Consider the following 17,939-nt stretch of genomic DNA (forward strand, 5'->3'; position numbering starts at 1 on the left):
GGCAATTCGTGAATATTGCTCTATTTCCTCCCTTCCTTGTGTAAACTTTTCTGTTCCTAAGGTCAGTTTTACTTTAACTTTTTTTTTAGTCTTTTTTTAAATTGAAGTATAGTTGATTTATAACGTTGTGCCAGTCTCTGCTGTACAGCAAAGTGACTCCGTTATACACATGTATACATTCTTTTTTTAATATTCTTTTCCATTATGGTTTTCCATTATGGTTTATCCCAGAAGATTAGATATAGTTCACTGTGCTATACAGTAGCACCTTGTTGTTTATCCTTTCTTTTTAAGTTTCTTTCTTTTTTTAAAAAAAAGTACATTTCTTCCTTTAAATTAATATATGATTGTTAAAGTCTGTGACTTTATAATGAACTAAAATGAAATAACCTCATCACCCATACACAACCATAGTTAACATTTTCATTAATTTTTCCCCCAGATTTCATCCTGCCCTATTAGAGGCTTAATTTAAAAGTTTTTAGTATTGAACAGTTATTTGTACACACATGTTCACAGCAACATTATTCTCAATAGCCAAAAGGTGGAAGCAATCTAACTGTCCATCAATGGATGAATGGATACACAAAGTGAGATATATATACACAATGGAATATTATTTAGCCGTAAGAAGGGATGAGGTATTGAAACATGCTAGGGCATAGATGAACCTTGAAGACATTATGCTGAGTAAAATACTCCAGTCACAAAAGGATAAATACTGGAGGATTCCACTTACTTGTGGTACCTAGGTCAAATTCATAGGCAGAAAGTAGAACAGTGGTTGCCAAGGACTGAGGGTAGAGGGAAATGGGAAGTTATTGTTTAATGGGTACGAAGTTTTGGTTTGAGAAAATGGAAAAAGCTCTTGAGGTGGATGGTGGTGATGATTTCACAATATGAATGTGCTAAGTGTTACTGAACTGTGTACTTAAAAATGGTTAAATGGTAAATTGTATATTTTAGCACAATAAAAAGCTTTTAGTTATAAAAGTGACACATGCCTATGATAAAAAAATTAAAATGCATACATTGAAAAGTAAAGCTTTTCTTACCTACCTCCCCTCCTCACTTGCACAACCCAGAGATAAACATTCTAGCCAGTTTCATATTTCTACTTTTGACATACCTGCACCTGTAACTGGCACAAGGATCCGCCAATTCCTCTTCCTTGGCTTTGAGTGGCCATGACCCTTGGGGACCTGATGGTACCCTGAAGAGTCCAGTTAGGCTTACAGTCTTAGAGGATGTTATTGGTGTCATGCTTGCTATGCTGTGGCAGATACATACAGTAGGATGCTCTCAGCTGCAAAGTAATAGAAAATCAGAAACAAACTGGCTTAAACAGTAAGAAAATTTATTGTCTTACGTAGGATATTCAGAGGTAGGGCAGGCACTAAACCAGAGATGACTGTCAATAAAAATGTCATCAAGGACCAGGTTCTTCTTTTCTCTCCTCTGCTGTCCTTAGCATTGACTTCAGCATAAAGCTTCCCATGGTTCTAAGATGCTGCAAGTATGCATGAGGGCTCTATGCTTTCTTGTCTCATGTTTTATTAGCTGAGACTGGCTGAGTTCTGTCCATGTCTAGTAATAACTAGTAGTAAAGGGATATTGGTCTAAGGGTACAAAGTTTCAATTATGTAAGGTGAATAAGTTCTGGAGATCTAAGGTACAGCATGGTAACGATAGTTAACATACTTATTGTATACACAAGCCTACCTCATTTTTATTGCATTTCACAGATACTGCGTTTTTTTACAAATTGGAGGTTTGTGGCAACCCTGGGTCAAGCAAGTCTATTGGGGCCATTTTTCCAATAGCATTTGCTCACTTTGTGTCTCTGTGTCACATTTTGATAATTTCTGCAATATTTCGAACTCCACCAGCAAAAAGATTATGACTTGCTGAAGGCTCAGATGATGGTTAGCATTTTTTAGCAATAAAGTATTTTAAATTAAGGTATGCGTATTATTTTTTTAGACATAATGTTACTGCACATTTAATAGATTACAATATAGTGTAAACATAACTTTCATATGCACTGGGAAACCACAAACTTCATGTGCCTCACTTTAATGTGATACTAGCATTTTTGTGGTGGTCTGGAACTGAACCCGAAATATCTCTGAGGTATGCCTGTACTTGAAATTTGCTAAGAGGATAGATCTTAAATCTTCTCAACACACACACACACACACACACACACAGGTCACTATGTAGAGGTGCTGGATATGTTAATTCGCTTGATTGTGGTGGTCATTTCACAATGTATATGTGTATCAAGTTGTTCACCCTAAATATATATAAAAATATAATTTTTATGTCAATGACATTTAAAAGCTGTTACAAACAAACAAACTAGTAGCAAGTGGGATGGGAGTACCGTGATTAGCTTAGACTTATCACCTAGGTTGAAAAGGCTGGAGGGGGAATCAACCAGTGTCTGCTATAGGCTGTCTCCTGGTTCAGAAGGGTGCATTACGAACAAGGCTATGCAAGTCCATCTCATCTCCCAGTGCTTTACTTAACAAGCCTCTCCAACTTCTGCACACACACAGCCCCACCCCACACTGTAACATATCCCAAGTCAGCTGGGTAGTTTATTAGGAAAGCCAATCAGAGAGACCTTTGTCCTCCTTAGTGTGGCCTTGGAGGCTACATCTTACTTGCCTCTTGTGAATTCTCAATACTGCACAATATAGGACACTTGCCCAGAACTGCAAAGCATTTCCAGTGGATCCAGGTTTTTCTTCACATCTGGCACCATGCGCTCTGGTCAAGTGCTTCCCACCCCCCTCTCCTGCTTGTCCAACATCAATATTCCAGGCAAGATGCCAAAATTACATATACCTTACATGTAATTAACCAAGGGTATAATTAAAGGGAAAAAACACACTTCAATTAAAGGGAATGTAGGTTATCACCTTGCTTAATATACAGTTGACCCTTGAACATCATGGGGGTTAGTGGTGCTAATCCTCCGTGCCGTCGAAAATCTGAGTATAGCTTATAGTTGGCCCTCAGTAACCACCGTTCGGCATCTGTGGTTTGGCATCCGTGAATTCAACCAACTGTGGACCGTATAGTACTGTAGTATTTACTACTGAGAAAAGTTCACGTATAGTGGGCCCGCACAGTTCAAATCAGCGTTGTTCAAGGGTCAACTATATAAAGAAATGAAGGGTAACTGAAGGCTATATGAGGAGCACAAAAGAGAGGCAATTCTGATTCCACGTTTGGACTGCTGGAGCGTGGTCCAGATGGAACCAACTGCCACTCACTAAGGTTATGTTATATACATTCTCTAAGGTATTAGATGGTCTTTACTTAATAAATCACTCCCCTTTCTTCAATCTGCTCCTCTCTACTGGAATCTTAGGGAGGTAAGTACAGTGACGGGCAGGGCATTAGAGTAAAATGATCTGGATTTGGAATACCTTATGCTCTTCCTTTCTAACCCGGCCCCTGTGAATGGCTCTGAAAGAAGCGTGGTGAGAAGGACAAGGGCCGTTCTGCCAACCATAAGGTAGCGACCAGAGAATACACCATCTCCATTCACAAGCACATCCATGGAGTGGGTTTCGAGGAGCACACCCCGTGGGCACTCATAGAGGTTCGGAAATTTGCCACGGAGGAGATGCGAATTCCAGATATGCCCATTGACGCCAGGCTCAGCAAAGCTGTCTGGGCTGAAGGAATAAGGAACGTCCCATACTGTATCCATGTGTGACTGTCCAGAAAATGTAATGAGGATGAAGATTCACCAAACAAGCTCTATACATTGGTCACCTATGTATCTGTCACCACTTCCAAAAATCTACATTCAGTCGGTGTGGATGAGAACTGACCTCTGATTGACAGTTATAAAACCATCAAAAACAAATGATCTGGATTTGAATCTGCCAATTCCCAGGTTTATGATCTTTAGAAAGTTACTCTCAATCTTTCCTAGGTCTCAATATCTTCACACGTAAGTGGGGATAATAACATCTACCCCCATGCAGGTGTTATGAAGACTAAAAATATTAGCATGTGGAATTAACATATGGTACAGTGCCTAACACATAATAGGCTATCAGTATATATGACTATCATCCTTCCTACTAAACATGCTCATCTTAAATATTTAAAAAATAATACTCCTTTTGCCTTATGTCCTCCACAACACTTAGTCTTTTCTCTTACCTTCAATGTCAAACTCCTTATTTTTGTTTTCCTCACTCCAATTCACTCAAACTCACTGAAATATGGCTCTCCTTCCTCTCCCAGTCAACTGACACTGCTCTCCCTAATGTCACCAACCACCTCTTTGTTGCCGTCCAATCACACTTTTTAGTTCTTACCTTACTTGTCCTCTCTATAACTTCTGGCCAAGTAGATCTTCCCAGATCTTGAAACTCTTTTCTGGATTTCTGTACTCAGATGTCAGTTAGGATGCTTTTGGCAGCAGGTAAAAGAAACCTCAATCCAAACTGGTTTAAACAATAAGAAAGTTTATCTCACTTAACAGTAAGCTCAAATGGAGGGCTGGCTCCAGAGCAATGGATACCATGATTGAACATCACCAGGAATCTAGGTTCTTTTTGCTTTACTGTCCACAACATCCTAAGATTAGTTCCTCTCATGATCACAAAATGGCTGCCAACAGTAAGTAGCGCAGCATGCTTCCTGGTTCCCAACCAGAGGTTCTCCTCCCAATCATGAAATAAAGTCCTTGATCTGACTGGGCCAATGGAGGCCACATGTCCACTTTTGGAACCGTAATAGTCACCAGAGAAATGCCATACACTGATTGTCTGAGGGTATCTTTTCTGAGTCCCATGGCTATGTGTGTGTGGAGTGAATATCTGAACAGAATCAGGGGTCTCTTAGCAAAGAAGCAGGGAGGGATGATGCTAAGCAGGCGACCAATGGTATCTACTATATTCGCTTTCCTGATTCTCCTCTTGGCTATTCTTCTTCTGTTTCTCTTTTGTGCATTTTTCTTTCCTGGACTACCACTTAAATGTTGTTTATCATTTAAGATAATTCTACTTTCAGTCCTCTTCTATTCAGACTACACTTTCTCTGTGGGCTACCAATGCCTTACCTTTGATTACTATCTTGAATTAAAGAGATATCTCTGTTATGTGTTATCTCGCTGAGTCTAAGCTCCTAAGACTCCTAAATAAGGTGTATATCATCAGCCAAAGTGTCTCTTCCAAGCTCCATACCATAAATTCCAAAACAACTAACACACAATATTACCTATGGCCAGCAGAATAATCCCCCCACCTCCCAAAGATGTCTATGTCTTAATCCCCAGCACCCATAAATATGTTAGGTTACGTGGCAAGGGACAATTAGGGCTGCAGATGTCATTAAGGTTGCTAATCAGCTGACATTAAGATAGGGAAGATTACCCTGGACTCTCCAGATGGACCCAAAGTAATTACAAGCCTTTAAGGTAGAAGAGGGAGGAAGGGTGTTGAGAATTTAGCTAAACTATTTCATAATATTGCTGCCTTGGCATTCATTTTGAGTGGCTAAGTGGCCTACAGGGGCCTTGAACTGACACTAGCCTCTCCCTCAAGTGCATGCCCAGATAACAGCCCATGTACTAGACAATAGCCTGCAGATTCACAAGTAAGTATAAATCCCAGATATGACTTTCCCAGTGCCCCTGGTGATAAATAGTCTCTCCTGCTTCCCAGCTCCGTCCCCTGTGCACCCCACTTAGATAAGACCTCCACAGAGGTTACCAAAACTCTGCTCTTTTTAGTTTGAATCCACCAATCTGGACTTAGCCTAGGAACCCCAAAAGCAGTCAATTGTAGACCCTAAGTAAGATATGTACCCAGGGTCCTGCTGCCCACTCTCTCCTGCACCTTGACACCCCCCACCCCGTGGCCCCTTTGACCTGTGCCATGTACCTCCTCTAGGACCCATGAGTAATAAATTTCTCTATTTCACTTTCCCTTGTGGTCTACTTAACAAATGCTAATTTCACGAAAATCACAACAGGGGAGAGGGGGCTAGAGAGATGGCAATGCGAAAAGGCATCAGTCAGACAGTGCTGGTTTTGGACACGGAAGAATGGGGCCCTGAGCCAAGGAATGCAGGAGGGCTCTAGAAGTTGGAAAAAAAAGGCAAGGAAACATTCCCTCCTAGCGCCTCCAGAAAGAATGGAGCCTTGCTGATACCTTGGTTTTCACCAAGTGAGATCCATTTTGGATTTCTGACCTCCAGAACTGTAAGATAATCAATTTGTACTGTTTTAAGCCACTAAGTTGCTTTAATTTGTTACAGCATAGAAAACAATATACTTCCTATATTCAACCTGTGTAAGTGAACCACCATATTCTCCAGCAAATCTGCTTTTCTTTCTGTGCTCCTTTTTCAGGTGATATCACCACTATCATGCATCCAGTTATCCAGCTGGGAGTCATCCTTGACCTCTACCTCTCCCCACATTTAATTCATCACCAATTTCTGTCTGTTCTTTCTACCTCTAAAATAACATCTTTGTTCCACTGCGTCTCTGCTACTACCTCTTTCAGGCTACAGTACTGAACTGCTAGAATTATGTAACAGTGGAGTTTTGTATTCCACTCCAGTCTGTTCTCTATACTTTCATATATTTAAAAATGGAGATCCATAGGAAGAAATACATTTCACATCAAGATCTAGGACACACACACACACACTCTGAATGAAAAGTTTCACAAAACTATGATTCCCATATACTCTTTTGCAATGTGTGCTATTTTCTATTCTATGTATTTAGATTAAAAAAAACCCCAGCTATTGGTGACTCACTACAGTGATTTCATATCTGACCAATGGATCATGACCTGTAGTTTGAGAACATATTTTTCTACCTGGCTACTAGCATGCTCTTTCTAAAATACAATCATTATTTTCCTTAAAATCTCTCAATGGCCTCCCACTACTTTAAGGATAAAGTTCAAACTTTAACACAGCTTGTAAGATCCACCATTTCCCAGCGCCTTTATGAACACAGCTTCATCTGTCTCGGCTCTAACTGGTTCATTTTCATTTTGCGATCCAACCATACCTATTTACTTTCTGGACTCAGAATGTATCTACTGATAGAATGCTCTTCCCCACATCCTCTTCTTGTAGCTAATTCCCCCTCATTCTACCTTCTCAGCTTAGACTCCACTTCCCTCTGAATGCTTTCCCTGGACACCTGGCCCAGGTTAGGTACCCCTCCTGCATGCTCCCTTAACACCCTGGACTTCCCATCACCCTGCATTTCAACTGTGCCAGTGTTCTTTAAGAGCAGGTATACTTGGTAGGCCTTCAGTAAATATTGATTGAATAAATGAAACTATTTTGGTGGGTTCCCATCTTAAGTCCATTGAGTGGACATTTTGTACATTTGCAAACAGTTGAATTTTTGGATTCTTTCCCACCACTGTAACGTTCTGAAGAAGGCAAAGGTCTGGAACTGAACTGTCTATATAGATACTTGTTTGCTGATTCATTAAACAGTTTCTACAGTTTAGCTACATGTGAAGCAGCACAGAACACGGGTTCAAGATTCACTAGATCTCTCATACTGAAACATAACCTAGCATCTCGTAGTCTTAATTTCCTCATCTGAATTCCACTACCCCAGTTAATATGTACCCTTCGATATGCCCAGCATCCCAAATTCAATTTGTGTAACTGATGGGGACAATATGATAGCTTGCTCATAGGACTGAGAAGCCGGTGAGTTAAATCATATAAAATACGTACATAAAACAATATAAAAATACTTTGCAGATTATGTTTAGCTATTAGATTTTATATTTAGCTACCACATACAGACACGCATGCCTATGTCAGGTTATGCCAACACCCTAAATTACACTGATTAAGGAGTGCAAGTAGGGTACTTCCCTGGCAGTCCAGTGGTTAAGACCTCGCCTTCCAATGCAGGGGGTGCAGGTTTGATCCCTGGTCGAGGAGCTAAGATCCCACATGCCTCACGGCCAAAAAAAACAAAACATAAAACAGAAGCAATATTGTAACAAATTCAATAAAGACTTTAAAAATGGTCCACATCAAATAAAAAAAACTTAAAAAAACAAAAGGAGTGCAAGTAGGATGAAGAATACGGATAAAGGGTACATATCCATAAATATGGATTATCCTGCATGATCAAACCTCGCAAATACTTAGATGTAGCTATAATATGGTCTGTGATGTCATGGTCTTTTGTTCAGAGCTTTTTCTTCAGAACTTGCCTGTTCCTTTAAAAGAAAACTAAAGTTTCACTAGTGTAACTAATTTAGCCTGCAATATCAGTTTTAGGGCATTTAATGACCTTCTTATGGGGAGGGCTCCAAAATCAGGTAAGTGACATCAGATTGACATACGATGGTTTTCCTATGGTAGGAAGGAATAACAAACACCCCACAAATGAAAAGAACAAGTGGTTCTTGCGGTCTCCATCAGCCAGCCCTTCAGTGCTATCCGACTATTTATGTAACTAGATGATTATACATACCTGTCTTCACTTCATACTCCTATAAAATGGTGTGGCCTAATTCCTCCCTCTGAATGTTAGCACGCTACAAAATGCCCAAAGAATGAATTATGCTTTAAGCATTTTGGATATGACATGATACTGTGCTGATATAAGAATAAAAATTTCAAACTGCCTAACCCCAAATCAGATTGGCACACTCAAAACAAATTATTTAGGAATATTTTTCTCATTTTTACATCAGTTACCTTACAACCTAATTTGAAGGTGGTGGAAATTCATCAAGGAATACAGAATCAGCAAAATAATGTAGATTGATACATAAATAGTATAATAAAGTCTTATAAATATTTTATGAAAGAATATAAACATTGTCATTAACTTTCACCTCATTCATTCACTTGGTATACACATCCCGTTATTTTCCAGGCACTTGTCCAGTTGCTAGGGATATAACAGTGAAAAGACAAAGTCCTGCTTATGGAGGTTACATTTTCTGACAAGAAGGGAGAAGATAAAAAGAACAAATAAATTAGGGGAGGGATAAATTGGGAGTTTGGGATTGACATATATACACACTGCTATATTTAAAATAGATAACCAACAAGGATCTACCGTACAGCACAGGGAACTCTACTCAACATCCTGTAATAATATAAATGGGCAAAGAATTTGGAAAAGAATAGGTATATGTATAACTGAATCACTTTGCTGTACACCTGAAACTAACACAACATTGTAAATCAACTATACTCCAAAATAAAATAAAATAAAATAAAACCTTAAAAAAAAGAACAAATAATTAAATAAGAACTTCAGGTACTGATACGTGCTATAAAGAACATGAAACAAATGATATAAAATGCCTAAAGTAGTGGACATGGGAGGGGCTTGGAGTATGGATTCCGGAGCCATAATGTCCGTATGCAAATCTAGGCTCTACCGATCAACAGGTATATGATGCTGGGCAAATGACTCACCCTCTCTGGGCCTCAGTTTTCCATCTGTTGAATGGGGATGATAATAGTGCTAACCTCATAGGTTTGTTGGATTCAACAAATTAATGTATATAGAACAGCACCCGGCACATAGTTAGTGCTATGTGTTTTCAATGATTACTTCCTCTCTGAGTAGCTCACCTTGAGCTAAAATCTAAATATTAAGAAGGAGCTCAAACTAATATGAATAAATTAAAAGAACTCTGTACCAAATAAAGAACAGTTAGACTGAAATGCAGCTCTCTTCTTTATATTTCCATAGTATACAGCAATGAACATACATGAAGATTAAACTATAGCAGCAACTGTCATCACCCATCTTCACATTCATCAGAGCTTTCTTCACTTGGATCCTCACTGCTCTCCCCTTCACTCTCACCACTACTGTCCTCTTCACTCTCTTCATCATCTTCCTCCAGATTTTGAGCTTTCTCTGCCACAGAAAGGAAAAGACTTGCTTTAAATGTTTCTTAGTATTTCTACCCTCAAAAAATCACAATTCTCCTTGTTTTCCCCGCCACTAAGAAATACATATTTTTGGAATGTGAGAACTGAGCTGAAGTTTGCTAACTGCATGTAGGGTCAAAGCAGTAGTACAAAGAAGAACATATTCTTACTGGCATAAAGATCTTTGTGGATTTAAAATAAATTTAAAACATTGGTCTATAAAAATATTTTTTACTACTGTCAACTTAATTCTTACTTAAATAGAATAAGAGTAAAGTGAGATTCAGGGTGATTTAGAGGGTACTGGCTTTGCTTGGAACTGTGGGATAATCCCTTTAGTGCCTGGCGCAATTAGCAGGTTCTGTTCCCTCTGAGGACTCTTTCAGTGCCCAATACCTTGTGCCCAGGGAGCCTGCTTTGCTTGGGCAGTTCCACCCCACAGAGGAAAGGGAGTCATCTTGACCATCCACAGAGGACAAGCCGGTTTCATGAAACCATCCAAGATGATCATTTAGCCTTTTCTTAACCACTTCATGAGGATGTACTTTGCCAATCTCCTGGGGCAATGGATTTTTAAATAGTGACTGCTCATAGTTCTATGAGAAAGAAGTAATTTCAATTTTTAAATTTACCCATCAGCAGCATTTCTTCAATAAGTGAGGAAAACTCCTTGGCCTCAGGATTTTCTGGTTCATAGATTAGGACTGAAAATGGACAACAGAATGCATATTATTAGTGTTTGAAGTGTTTCAGCAAACAGCCTCTTCAGAATGAGACTGAAACTGTCAATGAGAGTAAGTGAAAATGCACAAAGCGAAACCACCAACAATTATACCATGGGTATATCTAAGCGCAAATAGAGAAACTGTTCTACTTATCTTAGGTGCTTTGTAAGGGAAATAATCCTCATTCTAGTTTCTACCTCCTGTCCAAAGAAGGAAATCTCTATCACTATGAGGCTTCCCTCATGGGCCTGTAGCCAAAGTGTTTCTTGACTATAAGCATTCCCCAAACAAGGTGCAAATCCCGCAAAACATGGAGACTTTATTAATGACACCCTAGTCATTGCCTACTTAACAGCACTCTCACCTCTTCATCAGACCCATTGTTTTTAAGTGCTATTTATTCCTTTTTGCTGATCCTTTATGTGAATGTGTCATCTTTCCTTTGGATCATATCAATAGATTTCTTTTTAGGCCTGTTAGTATGTTACCAATGTCCTGGAGCCCAGAAAGATTTACACCTTTTGTTTCAGAGTTTTCTAGGCTAGTTTATTGATTTTTTCAGATCTTGCTCTACAGATCTCTCTCTGCCTTCTTCCTACCTGCCTTGAGGTGTATTCATAATTCTGCATCATCCATTTAAATGTTGTGACTCCTGCGTAATATCTTGATGGCCCCCAGGGGGCACTGAAACATCAAGCGTGCTATTTGCCTGGCTAACAGTGAGACAGAGAATTGTGGATGGTTCACTTAGGCCCCAATGGCTCAGAGGGCCTCACCCCATATGGCTTTCATCCTGACACACTAAACCAAGGTCTTTAGTTCCTAATTCCTAATATATAACAATGTACCATCAATCTGGGTTAGCATGAATGTGCACCTGCTCAGAACATGCTTTTAAGGCTTCTAGGGGTATTTATACATCTTTTAAGGCTTCTGATAAAAGGGACTGTTTGTACATTTTCACTTCGACTAAAATAATTTAGCAGTCTAAATCTTTCTCTGAGGCTAAGCCTCTTTCTAGAGCAGAGTTTCTCCAACTTGCTCCTTGAGATACTAGTTTCTTAAGATGTTAATATGCATTTGGGAAACTAGGCTAATGAAGTTAATCAGGTAAAGCTTATAGTAAGGAGTAACTGCAGGATTTTACATAGCCATTAATATGCTCAGAACTATGATGGATCTTACAGAGAGGAGAGTGTGGTTTCCCCAATTTATTATCCCCATGGAATCCTTTTCTGGTGGAACACTTACTAAGAGATCTTGAACTAATATTCCTTGGAACACAGCTTAGAAAGTTTCATGTTGGAGCTAGGATTATTCCATGGGAGTGGAGCATGGCATCAGCTATTCTCAGCGTTTAACAAAAAATGCTGGCAATTGTCAGAGTGACGGAAAGGTATCTGCTTTGAAGCTTAGCCCTGCAATATCCATCCTGGGTGATAAATAAAAAACGCTTTGACAGGCCAGTAGGGTTTGTGAAAAGGCAAGAGAAGCCCTTAGCACATGCAGTTGATGTTCTGGGAGTTGTTTCCCAACCGGGGCCCATAAGCAGAGGCCGGTATGGACCCTGAAGAAAGACTGTCAGATGTGAACCCTGGCTCTGCCACTGTCTAGCTGGGTCACCTTGGGGAAAGCATTTAATGCCTCTGTACCTCAGTTCCCTTATCTGTAATAATACTATTGACCACATCAGGCTGTTCTGATGAATCAAACAGATAATATGGATAAAGATAAATACTTAGTTTAGTCCTTGGTGCATGGTAGGTGCTGAATAAATATTATTAGTTTTCCTGGAGTGGTTCTGGGCCTGAAGAAAGGCTTGGTTCCCTCCTAAGTGTGCAGTAGATGCCTCCTTCTGGCTGAAGGGCTGGGGCAGGGAGCTGGGGATTCTGCTGCCCATGGAGCTCTAAGGCCCTCAGACAGGAGGCTATGCTAGGGTAGACAGACTGTTGGTCTTGTTCACTGTTGCAGCCCTAAGAGAGTACCTGACACAGAGATGGAGCCTTTAAAACATTAAAAAAAAACCAAAAAGGAATAAATGAATATAGACAACTGAATAGGAAGCAGTCCTTTTATGCCCTGATAAAATTATACTCTAGGCTAATAAGAAAGGGTGATTTATTTTACTCAAAAATAAATAGAGGGCTTCCCTGGTGGCGCAGTGGTTGAGAGTCTGCCTGCCAATGCAGGGGACATGGGTTCGTGCCCTGGTCCGGCAAGATCCCACATGCCGTGGAGCGGCTAGGCCCGTGAGCCATGGCCGCTGAGCCTGCGTGTCCGGAGCCTGTGCCCCGCAACGGGAGAAGCCACAACAGTGAGAGGCCCACGTACCGCAAAAAAATAAATAGAAAACTTTATAGGAACTTCCTTTTCTGAAGCTACATCTGTATTTCTGTTAGACCCATAATGATGAGAACCATTTTGGTTTTCAGGCCATTATTCTTAAACATTTACAATTATTATAATTGACAGAGTAGGTCTTCAAGGCTTAAAAGTTATTTTTGTAGAATCTTGGGCTGCCTGTGAGCAGAAGTGTTGGCACCCTGAGATGACTGGGCTGCAGGTAAAGAGACCAAGAAATGGGAAGACTGACAGAAAATCTCACAGTCAATCACGAGATAAATGAAGAAAAGTACTTGGGACTCTTGACTTGCAGTCTCATTTAAAAACCACTTTTCCAAGGCTTCACCAACAACTTTTTTAGAAGGCAGGATGAAAAGAAAAGAACCCACTTGCACCTGGGATGCAGGATGGGAAGCCCTGCAGCCAAGTGAAGATACAAATGATTATACCGTGATTGGATGGCAAGAAAACACACCAGGAACTGGCGACTTTATTCAAGAGAATGGATTTGTAAAACATTTCTGCAGGGACAAAGATGCAGTATTTCATATAAACTAGTTGCCTTAGATACAAATAAAAAATATATTAGTCAACTTATAGGAGCCATTTCAATCTGATTGATTCATAAAAGCATCTCTTTTCCAAGTCTCTGCCTACTTAACCAGAAATATAAGCTTATTAGTCAAATGAGGAAATGGAAATAGAGCAAGAAATCATAGGCTCTCAAGCCAGACCTGGGATCTAATCGTAGCTTTACCACTGGGTAGCTGTGTGACTTTGGGTGAATTAGTTCTCCTTGCTAGCCTCACTTTGCTCATCTGTAAAATGGGGTTAATCATATCTGTCTCATGGAATTGCTGTAAGAATTAAACAATGTATGTTTAATGTTCCCATAGTAGGTGTTCAATATATACATATATAAATACATAAAAATGTAAATACACAATCTATGTTTACATGCATAACTTTATAAATATATACATAGAGAAAGGTGGAGTGTTTCATGGAAGAGCTAGAAGATGGGGGGGAAAGAAAGAGACAAAAGAATATCTATACTGGAGAGAACAGACTTGTGGTTGCCAAGTGGGGGGGATGAGGGAGGGATGGGTTGGGAGCTTGGGGTTAGTAGATGCAAGCTATTATATATAGAGTGGATAAACAACACGATCCTACTGTATAGCATAGGGAACTATATTCAATATCCTGTGATAAACTATAATGGAAAAGAATATGAAAAAGAATGTATATATATATACGTATAACTGAATCACTTTGCTGTATAGTAGAAATTAACACAACATTGTAAATCAACTATCCTTCAAAAAAATTTTTAGAAAAAGAATATCTATGCTGTAAGAATTTACATATAATATTTTGGGGTCCATGCTAGATGAAAAAAAATTGTTTTGTCTGTTGCTCTGAACACAGAGAGGGACTTTGGGTAAGCCCTAAGCAAAGTGTTCCTATTGGCATCAAAGAACTAGCACTTCCTTCTCCCTGGAACAGTCTGTCTACAACTCTCTGTTCTTCCTTGAACTTGCCTGGCTTTGCAAAACCGGGGCCTCCCTAATTTTCACATCCTTGGCTGGCAATCTGCCTCAGGGGTAGCCAATCTTACTTTGCACACCCCTGCTCTCTATGCCCGTTCTCTGGGCCTTTTTGCCCACATTTCCCATCAGCCTCTTCTTCCTCTTGGGAGCAGGTCTTTCCCAGTTGGCTCCCTGGATCATGGTGCCTGTCTTAGGGCACTCCATAGCTTCTTTTCCTAGAGTGTAGTCCTTAGTTTTAGAGGCACCACTATTTGCCATGGACAGAAAAGAGTAAAGCATTACTGGATGAGCCAGTAAGAGTGCAAACCATGTCTGATATCAACCCCAAAAGGGTTTAGAGCATGTGTGCTCTGAGTTCTGCTTTCTCTCCAGCTCCCAGCATAATGTCTGGTACAGAGTTAGTGCTCAATATTTATTGGTTGGAAAGAAGGGAGTGAGTTTTTAAAGGAATGTAACCCCATTAAGATATATCAGTCTGAACTTTTTCATCCCCATTGACCTGGCCCTTAATGCATGTGCACTGGTATGTCAGGTCCATAAGCATTATACTGAGCACCTGCTGTTTACAGTTTGGGCTAACAGCCAAAACTTACTGACAGATGTGGTGATATCAGTGTCTATATTTTGTAAGCTTTAGCCAGAGGCTTTTATAAAATGATCGATGAATATATAAATATAATATAATATGTAAATTTTCCTACAATTAGGCTCCACAAGAAAAACTCAAGAGAACTGGGAGCTAGAGCTACAAAATCACTCCCTTCTATACCAGCCACACGGAGAAGAAAAGTAGTTGAGGGAAAAGGAGGCTGGGGTTCCAGTTCTGGCTGTGTCACTTGCTCCCTGAGCAGGGCTACACAAGCTGCTTAAACTCTCTCTGCTTCAGTTTCACTATTTATAAAAACAGAGGATTGGACATGATTCTCTAAGGATTCTTTCTGATTGGAAATTCTGTTTGTGGGCCACCAGAAACAGTTTTGATTGAAATATTTTATTCGATGGCTCTAAAGGTCAAAAATGCTTAAAAGGATTAAACAAGGCAAATTATTTTGGATATAAAATAGTGTTAAAGCATTCAAAAAACCCATTTTAAAAATTAGTCAATGACTTAAGAAGTTCTGTATCCACAGTGGAGACTCTGTGAGGCAAGGGAGAGTAGACCCCATGTCCCTACACTACATTTTCACTAAAAGATTTTAACCATAAGACAGGTCTACAATAGTTAATATTTCAAGTCCATTATTAATAAAGTTTAATTGTAGAGTTGCCATTTTCTCCTTTAAAATAACTAAGACTAATGAAGTAAGAGAAAAAGATGGGCAAAATAGTTGAAAAGATTATGGATTTTGACAGAGAGCTAGAATCTTTCAAAATCATTAGATAGACTTTCTAAAATTGGAAAATACAATCCTTGAAATTAAGAATTCACTAGATAGTTTTAACAGCAGATTGGACACAGCAAAAGATAGGATAAATTAACTCAAAAACAGGTCAATAGAAGATATCCAAACTGAAGGATAGAAATAGAAAGAAATGGAAAAAACAGAGCTGAGTATAAGATACATGTGGGACACCATGAAAAAAAGTCTAATTTATGTTTAATTGGAGACCCAGGAAGAGAAGAGAGAGAATATGGCAGAGGCAATCTTTGAAGGTTAGTGGCCAAGAAATCCTCAAAGTTGATGAAAACATCAACCCACAGAGTTAAGAAACTCAGCAAACCTCCCAAACGTTTCTTTGCTTAAATACAAAGAAAACCACCACCATTTTGAACATCAAGTCAAACCACTAAAACCCAAAGACAGAAAAATAAGGTAGTTCACATCATTCCTCTACTCAAAAGTGTCCAGTGGTTTCCCACCTCACTCAGAGAAAAAGCCAAGGTCCTTAAGCTGCGAAAGGTGTTATGCAATCTGCACAACCCCTGTAAACTGTAAGCTCTCTGACCTCATCTCCTATCATACTTTCCCTGGCTTATTCTCAACACATTTGCTATTAGTCCTGCCTGGAACACACTTCCTCCAGATGACCGGACTCACTTCCTCAACTCCTTCAGGTGTTTGCTCTAGTCTTCCAGTGAGGCCTTCCTAGACCATCCTACTTAAAACTGCTTTGCCTCCCTCCCAGTATTTTCTACTCCTTCCCTGCTTTATTTTTCTCCATAGCACCTATCATCTGTGACACACTAGTTACAGATAAATTTGTTATCTGTCTGAAACTAGATATAAATGTGGGATCGTTATCTGTCCAGTGCCTAGAACAGTGCCTGGCACACATAGGTACTCAAATATTTGTGGAATAATTGCATGTTAAGTAAGGCTTTCTGCACTACACAACACTTCTCTGAATCTAAAGGCACAATGCTACCAACCCGTTATCGTGAGGCTAAGGATTTTGACTTATCTTTTAATGGTGTAATTAGTCTCTGTCATTTTATCCCACTCAAAGTTACTCTAGAAGTCTAAATTAGTCCTTATACCAATTTTTACTATCAAGGATTCACTGATACACTATCAGAGAATTCATTAGATGTATGATAATCAAACCATCTTACATATTATGGAATGTATTTGGAAACAGAGAAGATTGGAAAAAGGAAAAGAATTTTGTACTTACTTTTCTGACATAATTTTTTTGCCAAATGGTAGTCTTGGCCCATTTCTGATCTCAGGAACTGGAAAACATTCAGAAATTCTTCAGCTACGTAGTTTCACAGAGAATTTAAATGTCAATTATAAACTCCCTAGAAAATTTTCCATTAATGATTAACTATTTTGCTTTTAACTTTTACTTGTTTTTCCAGGGCTGAGTCTGTAATCAGTCAGTTAATGAGGACTATTTAAGGCCACACAGAATAAGTATGATACCTCTGCTTTGCTGCAGCCACACAGTGTACACACTACTGAACAATTTATGAATATGTAGGTTGATTCAACTGGCATAGACTCTGAAGACTTTAATCACTTTAATGTCCCTTTGGTTCAGATACAGCTTTTATTTGTGAACTTAATCCATAATTACATGACAATACTTAGTAAAAATATAGATTTACAATTATGTATATTCAATATTTTCCAGTATTGATTGCCCTTATACCATCTAGTTTTGCTTCTACTATTTTTATTGTCGTTTTTTTACTACAAAGTAATATTTGTATGCATATTTGTATGTATATTTTTGTAGGTAGGAAATTTAAATGCTAAATAAACACATTCTGTCCCCAATTTAATAGCATTAAATAGCATTTTTACCATTTAGAGATGTTTATTTTTAACATCTCCATGAACATCATTTTAGTATTTTTTCCATAAATGAACACATATATATTTACAAAAACTAGGATTATTCAGTAACTTTTAAAAAATACACCACATATCATGGTCATTTTCTCCCC

At 39.1% G+C, this 17,939-nt stretch overlaps 1 protein-coding gene and 1 pseudogene across 6 annotated transcripts in view; one reads left to right on the forward strand and one right to left on the reverse strand.

Moving 5' to 3' along the window:
- Window positions 1-1,187: 1,187 nt before the first annotated feature.
- LOC112413672 (60S ribosomal protein L31 pseudogene) lies at window positions 1,188-3,850 on the forward strand (annotated as a pseudogene).
- Window positions 3,851-9,714: 5,864 nt separating this feature from the next.
- The window catches only part of ERICH2 (glutamate rich 2), a 30,631-nt gene continuing 22,406 nt past the window's right edge, over window positions 9,715-17,939 (reverse strand). For all 6 annotated transcript variants that reach the window (XM_024765725.1, XM_024765722.1, XM_024765724.1 and 3 more), the window contains 3 exons: window positions 17,162-17,219; window positions 10,560-10,631; window positions 9,715-9,913 (listed from right to left, as the gene is read on the reverse strand). In XM_024765725.1, the coding sequence (XP_024621493.1) occupies window positions 9,792-9,913; window positions 10,560-10,631; window positions 17,162-17,219 (252 nt within the window). In that variant the 3' untranslated portion in view covers window positions 9,715-9,791. The remainder of the gene's footprint in view (window positions 9,914-10,559; window positions 10,632-17,161; window positions 17,220-17,939) is intronic.

The sequence above is a fragment of the Neophocaena asiaeorientalis genome, unplaced genomic scaffold, assembly GCF_003031525.2.
Source record: "Neophocaena asiaeorientalis asiaeorientalis breed wild unplaced genomic scaffold, Neophocaena_asiaeorientalis_V1.1 scaffold721, whole genome shotgun sequence".
Classification (NCBI taxonomy): domain Eukaryota; kingdom Metazoa; phylum Chordata; class Mammalia; order Artiodactyla; family Phocoenidae; genus Neophocaena; species Neophocaena asiaeorientalis.